The 22,570-nt window shown below is 37.4% G+C and overlaps 1 protein-coding gene across 1 annotated transcript; it reads right to left on the bottom strand.

Moving 5' to 3' along the window:
- Positions 1–337: 337 nt before the first annotated feature.
- On the bottom strand, positions 338–14,293 carry rnf138.L (ring finger protein 138 L homeolog). The gene is made up of 6 exons (XM_018267963.2): positions 14,271–14,293; positions 10,065–10,116; positions 6,413–6,525; positions 5,117–5,222; positions 1,243–1,350; positions 338–450 (listed from the first exon to the last, which is right to left on the bottom strand). Exons 1-6 carry the CDS (start codon positions 14,291–14,293, stop codon positions 382–384), a joined length of 471 nt encoding a protein of 156 aa, XP_018123452.2. The 3' UTR covers positions 338–381.
- Positions 14,294–22,570: the final 8,277 nt, after the last annotated feature.

Here is a 22,570-nt window from a genome sequence, read left to right as displayed (position 1 = left end):
ATTTTAGTACAAAGAATGATCACATGAATCTAAATTTTAGTCACAGAATAACCAACTGTGTACTTTGTAGACTACTTGCTTTTATATGTCTGTAGACTGAGCTTTATTAAACAACTCGGAGAAAAAAATCATTTCACCATTTCAAGCTTAAATACCCAAATAGTACTACTGTTTAGTAGTAGTTTGTTGCCAGCAGTCGGCACAAATTCAAGACTTGCAGATTTAAGAGGTCAGATTAATAATCTAATAAAATTCCCTTCCCTCAGAAATAAATAAATTAACAGGAGGATAACAGATACATTTTTTATTTTAAATATATTACAAATTGTGATAAAAAAAAAAAAAAAAAAAAAGGAACAAGATGCCTTCTTTCTGCCCGAATCACCTTAACATTTTGTGAGAATTCTCAATGGCTATTTGAAACTGCGCCTCTTCATCTTGGTGGATATTCTAAAAGGAAAAAGCAATAAGAGGGGGAAAAAAGTTTATTTACATAAAAGACAATACTCCACTGTAGTAACAACATGTTGGAGCACATACAGTACCAACCAATTCCATATTATAAATGCCTGGGGTGTCTTAAGACAGTATCTAACTAACCAGAGAAGTAAAGTTCCATAAAGGAAAAGACTTTCAGGGAGAACCTTATGGACATGATTGAGAGGAGGTGGTAAGAGGACAATAATAGGTTACGGATGTAAAATTAAAGGTGATTTGGTAACTACAAAGAGAGAACATTATAAGGAGAATAGCTGCAGTAGCTTTAGGGCAGAGACACACGGGCAGATTAGTCGCCCGGCAACATATCTCCTCTTCTTCTGGGTGACTAATCTCCCCGAACTGCCTTCCCCTGCCTCACAAGGAAACTTCGGGCGACTTTGGAAAACAAAGTGCTCAGAGTGCCATCCCGCGTGCGATTTTCATTATAGCCAGCGGGAAGGCATGTATCTATAGACACCATAACCATTGGGGCAGCACTAATGTTTGGCACAACACTTAAAAAAACAAAACATAATTTCTGCATAATATATTTATATTATATTTCTGATAGCATCCAGAACTGGCACTTATTACTGTCAAATAACTCCCAGGTGCTTCCTTTTAAAAGTAAATAATCATGCAATCTGGTAGCACTTAAAGGCTACGTGCAAAAAGTGTTTTGTTTTGTGCCAAACTTTTCTGTATATGACTTTGTACACCCAGACATATACATACACACAAATACTTAGAACTTGCACTTACCATAAACTCTTGATAGTTGAACTGATGTCTTGCATTTAAATGGGCAATTACATTCCCAGTAGTTTGAATAGGATCCCCCCAGGGTAAAGTGGCACAGATAGGGCAAACCTAAATAGAGAAAAATGTATGTCCTGTCATATCTAGCTTTTGAGTGTTCGCTAAAAACCCAATAAACGGTTTACTAATCAAGTGGAGACAGAGACAGGGGTTCCATTTATTGAACAGCCAGGCCATAATAAATTAGAAACTTTTAATTGACCCGCTTTACAAATAATATTTCATTCATGTGGCATTCAAGAATGGCAGAAGCATTAGTAAAAGGCATACATAAAGGGGGGTTATTTACTAAACTCCAAATTGTTTAGTGTAAAATCTGAATTTTTAGTGGGAAAAAAACCAAAAAAAAAAACCACAATTTTTCTGAATTTATTATACCCAGAGGATGAAAAAAGACAATCTGAAAATCTGGCATCTCAGACCTGCCGAGGTTGCATATGGGTCAATGGGAGAAGTCCGAAAGATTTTCTGATCTGCGCTGGGTTTCGTGCAATAATCCAAGGTTTTCGGCAAAAATCCGAAAAAAAAAACCCCAGATTTTTTTGGATGGACATTCTGAAAAATTCGTATTTTTCCCTACAAAAATTTTTTTTCAGGAAAGTGGATTAATAAATAAGCTTTTTTTTCCCAGAAAATATTGAGATAAATTCAGACCCCCCAAAGTGTACCAGTCACTGACTAAGGAAGCACAAACGTTCCAAGAGGGCCAGTTACACCAAAACAGAAAAGTGTTTAAATATAATATACAATCAAGTCTAGGGATAAATGCATGTCCAAGTAGCCAGTGTAAATACCCAAGTACAGCTAAAGCAATTTTTTTCTCTTATCTGCCTATATGGGGTACAAAGGGCTTCTTTGCTACCTAAACCAGACAACCTCACATGTAAGACAAAATAAATGTATTAACACACTATACTAGTAAATGATGCTGGGTGGGTTGGAAGAGATTATCTTTATTGGCAACATTAGTATAATACAGAAGACTGGCAACTGCCTTTAACACATTTTTCTGCAAAAACAGTGATAGTAGGTTAAGGTATTTTACATCTGAGAAATCTTATGAACCTGAAAATGGGATTGTTGAAAAGTTTGTTCAACAAGGTTATGATGAAGGAAAGTGAACATTGCATGGGTATTATACACGGTGAGACATAACACATCCAACCAGGGCATACCGATTGTGATCAAAGAATACTTTACATGTTATAATTCTGGGGTAATTTACTTAATAAAATGCCCCTGTTGGATGTCTTGGTATAAGGCCCTAATTAAATGAACATAAAAAGAATAATAAACACCAGAGAAAGAAAAAAGAAAACAGGATAAGAAAAATATTTATCTGAAGTATCAGTTGCTAAACATTTTTATTATGCTAAATATAAGCGAGATGGGCGACATTAGAAAAGGTCAATTTACCCCAGGGCAATAACCTTAGTCGACAGTTAAGAAGAGAGACCGTATGGATTAAAAAAAAATTAAGACTCTCTCCCCAAGGATTAAATGAAAATTTCAGTTTAATTTCAGCTTTTTATGAAACATGCACTTGGTATTTTTGTTGAATACTTTGTATAGACTGTTTTTAATGCAATGCTGTCAGGGGCAGATTTATCAAGGGTCGGATTTCGAAGTGGAAAATACTTCGAAATTCGACCATTGAATAGAATCCTCTGACATTCGAAGTCGGAGGATTTTATACATCGTACGATCGTTTTCCGATCATAGTACGGTCGTACGATTTTATCGTACGATTTTCCTTCGAATCCAAAAAAAAAACAACTTAGAAATATGCTCTGGCAGGTCCCCATAGGCTAACATAGCACTTCGGCAGGTTTACGTTTTGAAGTCGAAGTTTTTTTTAAAGAGACAGTACTTCGATTATTGAATGGTCGAACAATTTTTACTTCGAATAGAAGTCAAAGTAAATTCGAAGTCGTAGTATCCTATTCGATGGTCGAATTGTCCAAAAAATTACTTTGAATTTCGAATTTTTTTACTTCGAAAATTCCCCTTGATAAATCTGCCCCTTAGGGTTACATTTTTACAGGTAAAAAAAAAAGTAAGCGGCCTGGGAGAAAGCACCCTTCAGAAAAAGTTTAAGCGAAGTGCTTAAGAAAATGTTTTGCTCAACATTAATAGAACACTTCAATAGAAGAGTGCAATATAAAGCTGAGGTTGTACATTTGTGACAACGTATCTTAGGTCAAAGTCATTCTTCGTCATTTTTTTGTTTTTTAAAAGATAGGGACAATTCAGTGAAGTTACAGTGAACTCATTTACCTAATGGATTACATAAGTTTATTCAAACATTCTGTTTATGAATTAAGCAGGGCAATTTATGCCTATATTTCTTACAAGAAGGATTTAAAAGGTATTCAAAGAATACAGCCAAGCAACTAGTGGGGGGGGGGGGTTTACAGTTCACTTAACTGGTTTGTGAATAAAGCAAACAGTTTATGCACACAGCTAGATTTGATTAAAACTGCTCATTCATGCACTGTCTTGAAGAAAGATAAAAAAGGGACAAATTCACCAACCTGTGGAGTTGCGCTAGCGCAGGCTTCGCCACACTTCGCCAGGCGAAGTTTCGCCAGGGCGCCGCCAATTCACTAAAATCCGAAGTTGCGCTCAGGAAGGCGAACGGTAGCGAAGTTGCGATAGCATTAATTTGTCAAGGAAAGCGAAGTTACGCTAGCGATGCCTAATTTGCATACGGCACCAAGTTAAAGTACAATGGACGTATATGTTGCAGCAAATACATTACACTAAACAAGCCTGGGAAAGCTTCATAAAATAGAGTTGTTATATTGCCCAACACATGTGCCCACTGTATAGTTTAGGTGCCATGTGTTCGGAAATGTAGGGGGAAGGAAGGTACCCCCAAAAAAATGTTTTTGTGACTTAGAAAAAATTTCAACTTTTTTTGAAGCAATCCCTATCTACTCTATTGCACTTCGCCTGGTCTGAGGTGGCGAAGGCAAGTCTGGCGCAAGAGGTAACGTTCAGTAAAATGCGCAAGTTAGTGAATCAGCGTAGTTACGTCCCTTCGCCTGGCGTAAGGGTGTGAAGTAGCGCTAGAGTAGGTCCACTTCACTAGCGAATTTACGCCAGCACCCATTGGTAAATCGGCGAAGTAACGAAATGACGTCACACTGGTGAATTTGCCCTAGCGTTAGGCGCTTTAGTGAATTTGCCCCAAACTGTTTAGGATTGAAGCAGATAATCCATACAGGTATTTTATAGAAGTATATTGTTGTAATCTGGTTATAAGATGCTCTTTTGAGAATATTTAACACCAGCCAGAAATATGAGATTTGTGCCTATAGATAATGGTAATTGTTTCAGAGGGTGTTCCCATTTTGGGATGATAAGACATGTTTGTTAGACATGCTCACAAGTCTTGGTCCAGGGTTTACATCTTAATTTTCTCTGGGCTCCATGTAAATCTAATTGGAAGCCTTACTAGGAGCAGGGCCAGATGGCCTTTCAAAATCTTAAATAAGGTTAATCAATTGCATATTTTTGGCAGCACATCAGACAGTAGCTAGGTACTGGAAACAACCATCCACCAGTGTTTCATATATAAAGTAAAATATAGACTAGATATTGGTTAGTGGAATACGATCCAGTATCAAGTTAAAAAAACATTACGGCAACCTTGGATAGATTAGTATGATGGGACATTTCCCTTTTGTTATCACTTTAAGATGATTGAGTGGATATAGAGTACCCTTTCGTTATCTAATCTTTACAAACTGTAAAGTACAACATTAAAACGGAGCCTGTGCAATGGATAGTGAAAAAAAAAACAGTAGGTTACCGTTTCCACCTCTTCATAGTAATGCACATTGTTACAGTGCTCCAGCAGGCTCCTCTGATTTAAATTCTGTTCAGAGCACAGAGGGCACTTGTATTTTGGCTCTTGACTGCAACAGAAAACACATTTTTATATAACAAAGTTGGAAATCATCACAAAATGATCCTCAAGTAATCAGACAAAGCCCACTATTAGAGGCAGATTTATCAAAGGTCAAAGTGAAAATTCGAATTAAAAAAATTGTGAATTTCAAGCTAATTTTTGTGTACTTCGACTAGGGAATAGTCCAAATTTTATTTTCGAAATTGATCACAACTTCGACCATTCGCCATCTAAAACCTGCTGAATTGCTATTTTAGCCTATGGGGGACCTCCGAGAACCTATATGGAGTCAATTGGTGAACTTTGAAAAAATCAAAGCTTTTTTTGGGAAAAACTTTGAATCGTACGATTCGAATACGATATTACTGCGATTCATAAAACTGACCCATTTGATGGAAAACTGACCTATTTGGCCAAAAAAAACAAAAAAAACCCACTTCAATAAAATTTCTCTTAATCTTTTTGAATAACAAAGTTTTTCAAATTCGAAATTCCACCCTTGATAAATATGCCCCTAGTATAGGTGTGGGACCCGTTATCCAGAATGCTTGGGACCTGAGACTTTCCAGATAACAGATCTTTCCAGAATTTGGATCTTCATACCTTATGTCTACTAGAAAATCATGTAAAAAGTAAATAAACCCAAAAGGCTGGTTTTGCTTCCAAAAAGGAATAATTATATCTTAGTTTGGATCATATACAATGTACCATTTTATTATTACAGAGATAAATGAAATCATTTTTAAAAATTTGGATAAAATGGAGTCTATGGGAGATGGCCTTTCCGAAATTTCTGGATAACTGGTTTCCGAATAATAGATACTATACCTGTACAAGAAAAATAACTTCACCTTCATTTACAGGAACACTTTTCCTTTTCAACTGGTTAAAAAGTGCCCAAAAGCACCTTTGGCTCCCATAGATTTAAATTTGAGAAGCCGGAAAGTGTGTATGCATGCAAATGATTTTATGGGAATATACATGAAACACCGTTCCAAAAACGACCCTATAGGCTGCAGGTCTTCAGTGTTGCATGCCAACATAGGGTCATAACCTGGCTGATTTTTTTCACGGACCTGAACAATTACAAATAATACATGATACTGTATGTATGATAATGGTGATCAAAAATACTGGTGCCACAATTAAGAACTTTAAAAAAAAAAAAAAAAAGCATACTGAAAATATGTATTTCACCATTTGGATGAATTTTGTTCAGTCTGTATAGTGGGATTTTTCGGCAATAACCCATATTCCTCCTGGTACTTTCTACAGGATTTGTAATGGAGCTTCATGTAATGCAGTTTTATCTGAAAATAAACATTCAACGGTAAACTTGTATTTTGTGTTGGTTCACAAACAACCAACACAAGATAGAGAATATATCAAGAGTTTTGAAAGAGGCAGTATACCATCTTGTTCAACATGAGTTTCTTTAGCTAAACAGGGAAACTGACGCACCTTCATGTATGGGCCTTGTGATGTAGACAATGAGATTACCCATGTACACATAATTCCCCTGCATGATGGACTCCAACAAAAGGGAAGGGAGAGGGTTGTATACTGCTTATCTATTGCTATTACGGGCACTGTGAATCTAATTTACTCTTACAATCTTACAGTTTAGCTCCCAAAATAAAAAGCATACACATTTTTTTTACGATTAGAACAGGCAAAATATTTTCAGCACAAGCCCCATTTGTTGCACTTAAGCTGAACAAGGTGCATAATGCCGCTTTTAAGAAAGTGTATGTCTATTGGCAAAATATTCACAAAGTTGGGTGAATTATTCAGGTTTATTTTATATCCCACCATTCCCAATCCATTGGGAGTAATACAAATTAATATTAATCCACAATTTATTACAATATTAATATAAACTGGCCAGTGTAAATTATAAATATATATATTAAAAAAAAAAAAAAATAAGCAGCAGCACTTCATTTGTTTCATAATAAAGTATAATAAAACTACAGCTAATTACCCCTAATCAATTGAATTAATATCCAGTTACAGCCAATATAAGAAACTTATTTGATATTTTCTCATATATACATCCAACAGTTTATATAAGGAGATCACACAGAAAACAGTACCTCTTAGTGCTTATGTCAAGGATATGCAGCTTAACCCACTCTGATATTAGGGTCTGGGTCAGGCTTTGATCCCCAAAGAGACAGATCTCACAATTCTAAAGCCTCTTTGTGAGTATTTTTTTTCCCATTCACTAGCATTTGGGATAAAATTTCTTGCCTGATTGTGCACATCTTATCCAGAAGCGACGTCAACGTTCCAAAGTGCATTCCACCTGCTGTTCCTCACTCAGTAATTGTACTTTGATGATTTTTTTCTTTCACAAATTAGTTCTCAGTGATATCAGTATTAGTCCATTCAGATAAAGGGCTAATGAATAAAAAGTGTCGCTTTTTTTTTTTTCTTTTTTACTCTCTTTCTTCAAGCTGTTTCGTCATACCTAAGCACTAGGGAGTGCTCTGCAACCTTTTAGTGCCATGACCCATCTTATCTGTTGTCCCCTTGCAGTTACACTAGTCCAGCAAAAACCTAAATACCAATTCCTTTTGATATTTTTGTAACACATGCAAGCATAGTGCCATGCGAGTTCCATTTTCTCTTGACCTAAACTAGCAGCCGTGCTAGTTTATATGCGTTAAGTCAAGCACCACAATAATCAACATAATTTACCAGGCGTTATGTACCCTACACCCCATGCTTGACACAAGAAATTCCAGTACTCACATAACAAGAACCTATAGTTGTGGGTTATTTTTGAGAGTGTACACCCTATGTCTGTAATCAAACTACATGCCAACAATTGAGATCCCATTTCAATGGAAGTTGCAAGATTTTGAATAAAAAGGGGATCATGACTGTCCTGGGAAGAAAATGACCAGCAATATTCTCCAGACTCCTTAAATATTTATTTTCCTCTTACAGTCAGCATTAAGCATTCAGGAAGGTAGTATTCTCCATCTACAACTACCAACCCCAGACTTATCACATTTTCATTGCTCCAGAGTAATACGACAGTGGATTCCCATTCAGCTACCACTTGCCACCATGTGTGGTCAGATTTGTGTGCTTCTGAGGAATGGTTCTTGTTCTGATGTTTCTTTAAGACACAGTAAGCAACTTGGCAGTGATTTTGCTGTAGAATGATTTAAAGAGGTGTCTGGACACCACTGGCCACACACACTTCTATTCTAATGATAAAAGCAAATTCCCTACATATGGCTTATTTGACAGGAAATATTCAGACTTATGCAACCCCTAATATTTACATATAAATATGGGCTGATGGCAAAAAAGACTTGTTTTTATATCCATAACAGATAATGTATTTATGAATGTATATTTTATTTATATAGCGCTACTTGAGAGTGAAGCACTTATAGCAGAACAATAAATTAGTAGAACAAACGGTTTCATTACATCAATACAAAATACAATACAAATATGTACAGTTACAATAAAGAGCTAGTAGTGTCAAGGAGACAAGAGGGTGGAGGTCCCTGCTCCTTAGAGCTTACAATCTAAATGATTTCCAGTTCTCTTTCTTTTGGCACTGTGGCCCTTGGCCTTATTCATCACCCAATTCTGCCACCTTCTCTTTATATTAGGACACATTTCTGGAGAGGAAGCCAGTAGCACACTGAGTCAGGTTGCAGTTGTGTTCAAAAAGAATTATTTTATTAAGCCCATATGCAAAAAGGCCTTTTTGCATATGGGCTTAATAAAATAATTCTTTTTGAACACAACTGCAACCTGACTCAGTGTGCTACTGAGAACTGGAAATCATTTATGCACCCCCTGACTTCATTGCCAACATAAAACATTTCCTGCAAAAACTGAACAGTTGTCTACATTTAATAAATGAATATTAAAAAGGAGATCAAATAAACCTGGGAAGATGCCCTTATGCATTTTTACTTCCAGTCACAGATTTTGCTGAACTGGTTACACTATGGGAATTGACTGAAACTTGCAGTTCATCTTGCATGTAAAATGACATGAAGAGCCTATGTGCTTATACAGCATGTGCAGAAATAGTGCTTGCTATAATTGCAGTAGATAATCTATTCACAATATAAAAATCTCCCCACAAACAACTCCAGTTTGTCTGTAGAACTTAGGTGATCTATACCTTCCAATCTGGCAGTCAATCATATATAATAAACTTGAGGCAGAAACTCAGCAGTGACTCAAAAACAGAAGCTTGCCACCCCCCTTTAGGTATAATTTTTTTAAAAATAAAAAGGAACCTCCCAAAATGTTGTGCTTTCTCAAAATCACATAAGAAAAATCTGTTTATGAATGAATGCTGCCTAAAATGTATTTCAATTTGGGGGTTAATGCACCATTTGTCAGGTGGGGGTGCAGTATATGGGCTCTTACAGACTAGCGTTTTTACCTGCACTCCCCTGCGTTCCAGTTTCATGCGTTCAGCCACAGGGGAGTGCAGGAGTAGACACACAATTCTTTTCAATGGGGCTGTACTTACACAGACACATGTAAGAGCAGGAAAAATGCAACATGCTGCATCCCAACCTGCATTGAGCATTTACATGCGTCTGAATGGGTAATTCTATAACATATTAAAATTAATTTAAAGGTGGACCATCCATTTAAACCCTTTTGGTGTGGTGTATGCTTTGTGCCCATACAGACTGCTGCTGAACAAGGGACTAGAGATATATATATATATATATATATATATATATATATATATATATATATATATATATATATATATAGATATAGATATATATATATATATATATATATATATTCTCTAATAGGACTGTGTCGGTGCATCACATAAAGTACTCACACGTGCTGACAGGTCTGCGTTCTCACTGGGGTTTGAAGTATTTCTTGACAAACTGGACACAAAAACTCTTCCGTTATTTCAGGAGAAGAAGACATAGCTCCAGCCATAAGCAAAATTGTGAGAGTTTAATATCTGATCCTTTCACCAGGTATGAGATTTTAATGAAATAGTTAAATAGAAACACTCTAGAAAACTGTGGTTGTCCCATTAACAGGAGACAAGGCATCTGCTTAAATTTATACCATGTGAAATCACTTGCCTTCTGATCAGTGGAAATTAGTCTCAGTGTAGTTACACAGGCCAAGGTCTAACATGGGGCTACAAGACTTGCACAGTGTATTTTCAATAGAAATACTTATATAAAGGGGAACGATACAAGGGATACAGCTAATGTATGACTGCAGAGATGTCAGCATTGCCCTAGATGGTGTATTTCCCAATTGATACCCTTATAAAGGGGAATGTTAGAAAAGATACAAATAATGTATAACTGCAGAGGTTTCAGCATAGGCATGCACAGTGTTTTTTTGATATGATACCCTTATAAAAGGGAATGATAGATGGAATACAGCTAATATATGACTGTACAGATAACAGCACAGCCCTGAATCACTGAATGCTCAGGAAATGTGCCTAATGCCCATTTACAGGTATTCTGTTATAGCCCAGCACCATGTGTTATCTAAACATGTTCAGGTTTAAAGGGATATTTTGGTTGGTTGGGCCAGATAGTTACCTGAAAACATGCAAAGTGTATGCCAGCTGTGCTAAACAGGTGCTGCTTTAAAATTACAATTCTAAGAGCTCTTAGGGCTCTTACAGACGAGCGTTTTTAGCTGCGCTTCCCTGTGTTCTTGTTTCATGAGTTCAGCCGCAGGGGAGCGCAGGAATAGATGCACTGAAATCACACAGATGCATGTAAACGCATGTAAACTCAGGTTGGGACGCAGCATGTTGCATTTTTCCAGCGTTCGGCACTTACATGTGTCTGTGTGAGTACAGCCCCATTGAAAAGAATTCAGTTTGTCTACTCCGGCGCTCCCCTGCGGCTGAATGTATGAAACCGGAACACAGGGAAGCGCAGCTAAACGCTCGTCTGTAAGAGCCCTTACACACAAGCGTTTTGGGCTGTGCTCATCCAGAGTTCCATTTCAATGCGGTTGAACGGATTGAAATGGAACGCAGGGGCGTGCAGCCCAAAACGTTTGTGTGTAAGATACTTTACACTCAGTGGAAGCTGGGAATTGCACAGAAGCGTTAGAGTTGGAGTTAAACACTATATATGGTTTTTAGTGCAACCACAGATGCTTGGGAAAACGTATTGTGCATGTTGAGCTGTCATCCCACAAGTGCCATATTAGTTCTATTCCTTATACTGATTGATGGCTATAACTTGAAGGATTGTGACCTAAAGGTAATACCTCTGCATGAGATGCACATTGATCCAAATACAGTGTGGCCTTGAAATGTGCCTGCTGCTTTATCACTGCACAATGCTTCTATACATGCTCAAAGGCAGTGATCCCCAACCAGTAGCTCGCGAGCAACATGTTGCTCACCAACCCCTTGGATGTTGCTCCCAGTGACCTCAAAGCAGGTGCTTATTTTTGAATTCCAGGCTTGGAGGCAAGATTTGGTTGCATAAAAAACAGGTGTACTGTCAAACAGAGCCCCCTGTAGGCTGCCAGTCCACCAAATAGCCAATTACAGTCCTTATTTGGCACCCCAGGAAGTTTTTGCATGCCTGTGTTGCTCCCCAATTCTTTTTATTTTTGAATGTGGCTCACGGGTAAAAAAGGTTGGGGACCCCTGCTCAAAGGTGTAGCTGCCATATTTACCTTAGATTGTGAGCTCATAGTACTCATCATCTCTCCCACCTAGAACACCTGCTGGGCAGCAGCCATACACATTCTGAGATTGTATGAATACCCCTGTGCCCATTCTTGATTGCTAGTGGGCAAAATGTGTTACTACAAATGATGCCACATACATGACTAGTTCATAAAAACAACCCTGCAGGAGAGCTGTGGCAGATGTGCTTATTCTAGTGGCATTATATATTTTCTAGGTGTAGGCTGCACATTGAAATCAAGTGTCATTTGTAACAATCAGGTGGCACATATATATATATGAATATATGGAAATAGGCTGCACACTTTAAGGGCAATACAGTACAGTTACAGGGCTATAGCACAGTGTGCACTGTTAAAGGTAACCTGTATAAAGGTATGGCCACTGAGCTGTCACGTGGTTGTTTCTGCCACATGTTATGAGTCATGAGAAAGTGCTGAGAATTCATCTTGGGAAACACTGAGTACATACAGCAATACATACAAGTGGCTGTGAAAATTGATTTACATAATGTACAGTACGTCTTTAATGCATAGTGTTTGACCCAAACCTCTTTCCTGTGCTGGGCCTGTAACTTAGGTTTATGTATTTACTGGTATTTTTATTTTTCTAATACACAGCACCACCTACTGGGTATATAACACATTTATTGTTATTGCTACTTTTTATTACTCAACTGTCTATTCAGGCCTCTCCTATTCACATTCCAGTCTCTTATTCAAATCAATGCATGGTTGCTAGGGTAATTTAGACCATAGAAACCCGATTGCTGCAATTGTAAATTGGAGAGCTGCTAAATAAAAAGCTAAATAACTTAAAAATCACAAATAATAAAAAATTAAAACCAAATTTCAAATTGTCTTAGAATATCACTCCCTACATCATACTTAAAGTTAATTTCAAGGTGAATAACCCCGTTAAGGTAGAATTCATACCTCAAGTAGCTATAACCAAGCTCTTTAGAAGTTACTAATAGACTAAAATTACATACAGTGTAATAAGTAATACTAATTTGTTGTTAGGGCAAATAAAGACAAAATATGAATAGCAGAAAAATTGCAGAATAAAACAATAATAAAATGCTATATACAATAGTGATGTAACCCGACCCGCAACCCGACCTCCCACCACCTACGCCCGACTTCCGGGTCTCTTTTATAGACCTGCGCCAATGATAATGTCACAAAAGGGGCGGGCGAGAGTCACGCGTCTATAAAAACTCAACCTGGAAGTCGGAATCCGCATTTGGAAGGTCGTGGGCGGGGAGCGCATTAAGAAGAGCTCAACCCGTGACCCGGAAAAGAGCATGCGAGGATGGCCCTAACCCACCCGACCCGCGGGTATCGGGTTGGCCCACACATCACTAAATAAAAAGTAGAAAGTGGGATTAGGGATTGCGTTAAACATACTTTTTTGCCTATTCTCTGGCCTAGGGACACAAAATCTTTAAATCTGGCCATGGTTATTGCTTGAGCTAAACAGAGAAACAGAAGCTTTGTACCCTTTATGATACTTATTGCTGCAGCTGAGGTGCAAAAACATTGAGTGCAGCAATAGCGTAGCCCTATTCTGGATAGCATTTTCATGGACATTTTCCTTATTGTAACAGTATTGCGCTGGGCTGCCACTGAACACTAAAACAACAGAAATAAAAGTTAAGGATTCGGATTAAGGCTTTTTGTAGCATTGGGGTATAATAAACCTCAAATTTTCGAAGATTTTATCGTTCAGGATTTAATAAATACCGTAACCCCCGAAATGTTGCTTTATTTTTTAACATTACAAAATTATATAAAAGCAGAAATCTGTAGAGAGCTTTTCAGAAGGTTCAGGTTACTGTTAGAGGGTCACAATATCCTTCATAAATCACATACTGCTGTATTTCTTTTGTGGCTGTTGTATTGAAGCCTTTTCCCTCCTTTATGGCTTATAAATTCAACACCACATTCTCTGCCACTGTTTTTTTAGCCAACTGTATAGGCTGTCATTAGTTAGATAGAAACCACCTTTCATTTGTTTAGAAAATCCTCTATGTGCCTTTTCCCAAATCCACGTAATTCTGCAAGTGACAGGCATATTTAATTTAATTTAAAGAGAGCCTGTCATCGGAAAACATGTTTTTTTCAAAAAGGCATCAGTTAATAGTGCTACTCCAGCAAGTTGTGTAGGTGCATTTGGGCGCTAGCAAAGTGTGTCATAAGCCTAAAGGGCCAGTAAAATCACCAAGTGACATATGTTCTATTTCCATTTAGAGGTTATATCTGTACAGTGGCTGCAATATCATGTTTCTTGACAGTAACTGTGCTTATATGACAGGTTTTACGGAACCATGAATTAAATCTGATCCGTACTTACCGCAACTTAAGTGCCAAACCCATTGTATGCTACGGCTTAGCTATTAACCACCATCAAATGTGCCCTACAATACTATAGGAATTTGAATGCCAGTGCCTAGCGTGTTTCATAGCTTCTTAAGAAAATAAAACACCATTACATTTCTTTTAATTTCATATAAAATACTTTTATTTCATTTGTTGGCCTTTCTGCTGGCCCATTAGTTAACAAGAAAAATCATCTTTTCTATATTGTGTTTGTAGGTGTAAATTGGCCTAATCATTATTACTGTTAAATACTTCCACTTCAGCAATTTAGACCCTTTGCCTGCTTGAAGCCATCTCATTGGTCCCCTTCCTTACAGCCTATCCTTGCCCCTTTAACCTGCTGAGCTAACTCTTTCTAACTGTTCATAGTCCTAGTCAAAAGGAGTTATTTAAGCTCCAGCTAATTCTCTGCTTAACTGTGTCCATATAAATAAAACTTTATACTAATTCACACACTGGCAGCTCCCCTGTGTCTGTGTACCATAGGGCCTGCATTTCCAGGCTCATTTGACACTGAAGTTAAGTTGCGGTAAAGCTAGATGGGGATTGGATGAGTAAAGTTTGAACTTCCCCTTCAGCATAACCAATCCCCTTGCGACTTTACTGGGACTTCAAACTCTTTGACACCTGCAGCTCACTGATAGCAGGGGGCTTGGCTAATCCAAGTAAGGGCAGCACGGCCGGCCTCCCTTTATACCCAAAAACCCACCAGGTCCAGGATGAGTGACCACCCTGTCCCCACCCCGATGGTGGCCCTGGGCTACATTCTGACACTCACTCAGAAAGAAACCTTGATTTATATATTTTTAAAAAAATACTGTAATTCACTTTCAGCAAAGCCCCCAACCAGGTCTGGACTGTGATCCAAAATAGGCCCTGGCATTTCAAGTACACAGAGGCCCAAATAGCCCCACCAGTCCACTTTATAGTGACTGTCTATGGCATCTTACTGCAGCCCCTTTGGCATTTGCCAGAACCCACAGATTGCCAGTCCGGCCCTGCCCCCAACATTGCAGCAAATAGGCACCCCCCGTCCCTCATGCAGAGCAATGTCTCTGTCCCTCACCCATCGATACTGGTTTTATTGGCTAATTACTTGGTATTTCTGCATAGATGCCACAGGGTGATAAATAGGGGTCAAATGCCATCCATGGCTCTATATAACTATAGAATGAAAAATCTATAAATCTAGAATCAATTTGTTTAGAGATTATACAAATACAAACATTAATGGGTCTATTTATCATGCAGTGAAACATTACCGGTGATGTTGTTTATAGCAACCAATCAGACCTTTGCTTTTGTTTTCTAACTGTTAAAATCTAATTGCTGTTTGGATGCTCTGGGCAACATTACCGGTAATATTTCACTCCACTTTTTTTTTTTCTAGTACATTTATTTATTTCAGTTTTGTTTTCAAATGATCTTTTTTGCTTTTTACAGTAAACAAGCAGACTGTGTTGCAGAATAAAATTGTTCAGATGCTACAATTTGTACTTTTTACACAGCATGATAAAAAAGCCCCTACATGTAAAAAATATAACTTTCTCTTTTTGACATTGCTGGTCACTTTAGCCGATGGGCTGGCTGAGATGATCATTATGACATCACAATACTGTAACCAAGGAAACTAAGGCTTCCCTTGCATCAGTTTGCATCATCGTTCCATTTTATTGCTCGAAGCAGCAACAACACATATTTAACTAACCCTGAAAAGACATTATTGGTAAGTGACTGTTTCAGCATATTCCATAGAAAAATATCTGTAGCACTGAGCAATGGTATTTATTTGAAAGAAAGTGTAAAAACAGATAAAATACTTTAGGGGAAGTCTACATTTATAGTTTAACCTTATAGTCTAGGGCAGTGATCCCCAACCAGTAGCTCGTGAGCAACATGTTGCTCTCCAACCCCTTGGATGTTGCTGTCAGTGGCCTCAAATGTGCTTATTTTTTAATTTCAGGCTTGGAGGCAAGTTTTGGTTGCATAAAAAACAGAGGTACTGCCAAACAGAGCCTCAATGTAGGTTGACAATCCTCATAGGGGCTACCAAATGACTAATCACAATGCTTATTTGGCACCCCAACTCCTTTTACTTCTGAATGTTGCTCACGGGTTCAAAAGGTTGGGGATCCCTGGTCTAGGGAGTGATGTGCCAGACACAAAAAAAACTAAAAATAATACTAGTAATCTTAACTCAGAATATCTACTCTGATTTGTTGAGAGAATATTATGAGTCTCATATTCTATAGAGTGACTGCCTATGTGAAAGTGAGTCACAGGACCGCTGGTTTAAACCAATGTTGAACTTATGACTAAAAATATAAAGGCATTTTAATGGTGTTATTGGCTCATCATTGTGACAACACAAATACTGAATATAAGGATAAAGGTGGCCAATGTCGCCAAACGAGAGGATCTCCCCCCGATATGCCCCCCTTGAGGTGGGCGATATCAGACTGATCCAATCGTGGGCCCTAGGGGCGGTTGGATTGTGGGACCGCATCAACGAACAGATGTGGTCCATGACCCCTGACGATTCTCGGCCAGATATCGATATGGGAAGCCTGTTGAGCCCCATACACCGGCCAATAATCTGCCAACTCGGTCTGTCGGCAGCTTTTATCGGCCCGTGCATGGCCATCTTTACTCTGCCTGCGGTTGGTTGTTACCATTATATATCTCAATGCTTAAAGCAACATCATATCTTTAAGTATTAACTGCATATTTATTGAAAATGATACATTATGGGTAAGGGACCCATTTAACCCATAAAACTTAGGAGGGGTCAGATTGTTATATATTTAAATGTTTATTACGTTTCAGAAATATTTACATGTATATTTAAATGTGTGTGTAAATAGCTTGTATTGTACTGGTATAGGGGATTCAAATATATTAATGTTATTTGGGGGTTTATGTACTGTATAAGGTAGTGCAAATGCAAAGTTATACAGTTTTAAACACTTGACTAACAGCCTTGATTTTGTTCTTGAAATTATAAGTACTGTTTAGCTTTATATGATCATTATTCTCACATTTTAGCACAAATGGAATGATATTTCAGACCCCAGTATCCTGTCTAGATTTAGATCAATTGTGTTAGCTGATTGTAACATTAAATCTTTTCTTCTATCTCTTTGCAGTAAAATTCATAATTAGAAGAATTCATATTTCCAACAAAACAGACATGTTTTCCAGCCACCTTAAATTATGGCTTTTCCTTGGAATGAGCATTATATGGCTACTTTCCACACCAGGTAAGTACAAAGCATTAATGAAAAACAGCTTTTTGCTTTTATTTTTTTCCTCCAGGTCTTTTGTTTCAAATACCATTTGTGATAACAAATAGGGGCAGATTTATCAAGGGTCCAATTTCAAAGTTAAAAATACTTCGAAATTTGACCATCTAATTGAAATACTTCGACTTGGTATATCGAAGTCGAAGTTTTTTTCATCGAATTTAGGTATCCTGTGGTCAAAGTAAAATCGTTCGATCGAACGATTAAATCCTTCAAATAGAACGATTTTACTTTGACTTCCAAAAACTTAGCCTATGGGGACCTTCTAGAGCATTTTTCTAAGTTTTTGGAAGTCAAAGTAAAATCGTTCGATAAATACTTTGCCAAATTAAACCTGCCAAAGTGCTATGTTAGCCTATGGGGACCTTCTAGAGCATTTTTCTAACATAGCACTTTGGCAGGTTTAATTTGGCAAAGTATTTATCGAACGATCGAACGATTTTACTTTGACTTCCAAAAACATAGAAAAATGCTCTACAAGGCTTCCATAGGCTAACATAGCACTTCGGCAGGTTTAATTTGGCGAAGTATTGAAATCAAAGTTTTTTTAAAGAGACAGTACTGCGATTGTCGAATGGTCGAATATTCGAACGATTTTAATTCGAAACGAATTCAAAGTCATAGTATCCTATTCGATGGTCGAAGTATCCAAAAAAGTACTTTGAATTTCGAATTTTTTTACTTCGAAAATTCCCTCGAATTCACTTTGACCCTTGATAAATCTGCCCCATAAAGTTACAAATAGCTTTAAAATCTTGAACTCCTGTATATTGGAAACTTGCTTAGAATTGCACATTTGTATCATTATGAAAAAATTCAGATTTTATGGATTGATTTCCTTTAATGGGAAGCACCCATAGCAGAGAGTTTCACCAAAGAATGCATATTTGGGGTTTAACATAATCAATCTCTATTTTGCAGTGAGATCACAAGAATATAAAGATTATGAGCAACCAGAACCAGTAAAAGTCCCGGTAACTGCAATAGCTGAAACCGCTGATGTTCTAGACAAAGTGACACAGGCACATGGGGTGCACAAAACCACCATACAGCCTGTATTATCAAAAGAGGATATATACATTATTATTATCGTGGCATTACTGGCACTAATAGTGGCATTAAGCGTTGGATGGTAAGTGACATTATTTCAGTATCTTTATGAAGGATGAATAGAAAACCCACTCCCTGATCCTCAGCCATTTTAATGCTGCTGTAGTAATTTTTTGCCATGGTCCAGGGAGCGCTGTGGGGAGCACTAAGTATTTAAATATTGAAGTGATTCTGTTTTTACAGAATGAACCCTTTTTAAAATAAAACAGTTAGGGGCAGATTTATCAAGGGTCGAATTTCAAAGTGTAAAATACTTCGAAATTCGACCATCGAATTGAAATACTTTGACTTCGAATATCAAAATCGAAGTATTTTTCCCCGAATTTGCGATCGAAGTAAAATCGTTTGAATTGAACGATTTTAGCGTACGATCGAACTATTTTACTTCGATGTGTAAAGACTTAGAAAATGGTTGTAGAAGGTCCCCATATGCTAACATAGCACTTCGGCAGGTTTAATTTGTCGAAGTATTGAAGTTTAAGTTCTTTTAAAGAGACAGTACTTCGATTATCGAAAGGTCGAATTTTCGAACAATTTTTAATTTGAATCAAATTCGAAGTAAATTCGAAGTCATAGTATCCTATTCGATGGTCGAAGTATCCAAAAAATTACTTTTTTTTTTTACTTCGAAAATTCCCTCAAATTCAATTCAACCCTTGATAAATCTGCCCCTTAATATTTTACAACGTATTAACCACTACTGTTGTCTAGTATTTGAGAATGTTATATGCATCAAGCCTTAATGAATTGTACATTTTTATTTTATTTGTTCAGGTGCCTACACTGCAGATACATGCTCGCAGCAGAGAACTATAAGATAGGGAGAACCCAAGATATTGACGTAGAGAAGGGGCCTGAGGTACCACCAGCAGAAATGTAAGGAAAGCTAAAGTTAAAAAAATATATATACCCAATAAAATACCCTTAGTACAAGTGGGTCTTCATCATCTGTACACTACCTAATTTTCTGCAGGAGTCAGAAACGGGATCCAACAGAAAGTAATAAGATATTATCTGAAGAAGAAGGAAAATAAGAAATCACAGAATAATAAAGATGTCTGTGCTAATATAACAGAACAGACGTGAGTATGCTACACTTAATTTTCAGCTACCTAATGTATTTTCCTGACAGTAGGGATTTGACATAATATAGACAGCGCAAACTTTGTTTTGAAACACATGGCGCACCCTTGATAATGACAGAAAGGCATGCCACAGCAGTTCAATGCAAAAAAGGCATAATCTTGAGATGCAGCTTGATGTGTAAGTCAGAAAAAATGCCTGTCCTTATCAACCACTTAAAAACAATGGCAGCAGCTACTGGACTACAGGACTGCTAAGCCCTTATGGCTGAACTGCCACCCCCTGCATCCAAATAACAGCCCATGGGATGCTGGGAATTATAGTTTATTAAGCGCTTGTTTGAAGGAGTTGAGAGAGACCCTTTCATAGAGGAAAAGCAGGTTTCAGCTCTGAACAATGGAGGTAGTTTTGGATTTTTATGTTTAGGAAAGACTGCAGAGGGAAAACATGAGAAGCAAATCAGTTAATAGAAATGTAGTCTTATAGCAAGCACATAGCATTTAGCAGTTGCATGAAAAAGATTGGAGTTGATAGTGCCATGGAGAATTAAAAAAGTGTTTGGGTTCTTTTCCTGGCATGCCAAACTAAGGTAGTGGACCGAGGGGCATGAGTCCCACTAGGTTCAGTGTAGTAAATCCTGTTTTCACAATATGAATACTTCTTGTGTTTTACCAGAAATTAAAAGAAGAAGAAAACAAATAAAGCACCTTTGTCAAAGTGCTGGATAACAATGACAGCAGCCAAGCAACAAGAGCTATGGCAAGCAGTGTTTTGACCAGTGATAACAATGTAATTGCCAGTTGATGATCGCTTCCCATTCAATTAAATGGGTTGTGGTACGGGTCAGCCAGCATCCATGACGAATGCTGGCTGAAAGGGACTTGACTGGGAAGCGATCCCATTATTTTAATCACAAATAAAATGTTTTACTTAACAACAAACATTGTGTTTAGCATTCAGTAATTATCTAGTTATATAGGTTTAAGTGCTTCCTATTTAAAGGTATTGGATATATATCTTTCAGAAAATAAAGGTTTGATTGGGAAAGGGTAATTTTGTGGAGTTAAGATTAAGCACGGACCAAGATGGGACAGAAATGATTTTCATTTTAACACTCACAGCCTAGAGCACAATTTGTGGGGGGGGGCACTTAGATCCTAAGCATGCTGCCTACTAGACCTGACTTAAGTCTTTGCATAGCTCTGCTGTTTCCCAATGCTGGTAGTCAACATGGAGATGGAGTGGACAGGGAGGAGTTCAAGTGTGTGTGTGCATACCTCCCAACTAGGGCAGTCCAGATTTTGACAGCTCAACCCTCAGTCCCGGATTGTTCCTGAAATGTTCCGACTTTCTCTTTGATCTCCTGCACTGAACAGCCAGAAATAGATACAAAGTTTCTGACTTAATTGACTTTTTGGCAGAGAGCCCAGAATATGTGGCGGGTGCACTTCAATACTTTTGTAACAATTTAAGATAAGCAAAGAAGGAATTGTAACAATTTAAGATAAACAGGTCTCTTGGGAAAACTGTGACACCTTCATTAGAAAAACTGTAATAACACATAAAACCACACCATAAAATTAACATGGTAATTAGGGGGTGTGGCCACAAAACAGACGTGGTCACAAAATGTATGCAAATCTTGTTGTCCCTCTTTCTATTTCCAAAATGTTGGGAGGTATATGTGTATGTGGGGGGTGAGGTGTGGCAAGCAAGAGGGAGGGTGATGATGAGTGGGTCATAAAGTCCTTGCCTGTTGACCTGGTTGACTGTGTCTAAAGAGCCAAATGTGACCAATATTCTTACAGTTGCCATTTCTTAAATCAATTAATGCCGTCTGCATTTTTTAGCTTAAAAGGATTCTGTCATGATTTTTATGGTATATATTTTATTACTAAATTACACTGTATACATTGCACATAATTAATTTTACCATTTAAAATGTTATTCAATAAACATATTTTTTTAGTTGTAATATTGGTGTGTAGGTAGCCCTTCAACTTGGGTTAACCACACTTGGATTTTTACTTTTTACTATTTTCAACATTGAGGGTGTCAGGGAGCTGTTATCTTGTTACATTCCCATTGTTTTGCTGAAGGGCTGCTAGAGGGGAAGGGAGGGGGTGATATCACTCCAACTTGCAGAAAGCTTGACTAAAGCCACATAACTTGTGGCACCTGGGAAACATGTCTAGTCCCATGTCAGATTTCAAAATTAAATATAAAAAAAACTGATTTCATTGTAGGGTTATGCTGTATGAGCGCTATGAACTGATGCATTTTGTAAAAAAACTTGTTTTCCCATTTCAGAATCCCTTTAATCTGCTTGGGGAAAATCCGTCTATTTTGAGTTATTTGCTAAATCATGGATTTTTAAACCACTAACTTAACTATTAGATATGCTTAGATAGACTAGCAAACAAATGATTCAGTTGTAACTTCAGTTTTATCCTGTTTAATGAAAACCCTCTGTATTTCTAGCCAGAATAGTTTAAACTTTGTACAATCCCAAATACAATAGAGAATGCGAACAGATTGTTATCTATCTGTCTACTCTATCATCTATCATATAATCACTGTAAACAAGATGGATTAAACTCTGGATATATATATAAATATATGTACACACACAAGTTATTAATTTAATCAAATGGTTCAAGGTGGTAGCCCATTTTGTAGCTAGTTTTTCCAAATCCTTGATTTACATTTTTGGATACAATTCTTATAGTATGAAGGTTTCAAATTACTGTTTGTTAGTATTTTTAGCTATCATGTACAT

This window comes from Xenopus laevis, chromosome 6L (genome assembly GCF_017654675.1).
Source record: "Xenopus laevis strain J_2021 chromosome 6L, Xenopus_laevis_v10.1, whole genome shotgun sequence".
Classification (NCBI taxonomy): Eukaryota; Metazoa; Chordata; class Amphibia; order Anura; family Pipidae; genus Xenopus; species Xenopus laevis.
Note: the sequence above shows the minus strand (reverse complement) of the source record. Positions and strands in the feature narration are given on the sequence as shown.

Coding starts and splice junctions, on each gene's coding strand:
- rnf138.L (XM_018267963.2), bottom strand. CDS start 14,293: ATGGGTTTGGCACTTAAGTTGCG. Junction 10,117..14,270: donor GGTTTGGCACTTAAGTTGCG/GTAAGTACGGAT, acceptor TTTTGTGTCCAG/TTTGTCAAGAAATACTTCAA. Junction 451..1,242: donor TCAACTATCAAGAGTTTATG/GTAAGTGCAAGT, acceptor TTTTCCTTTTAG/AATATCCACCAAGATGAAGA.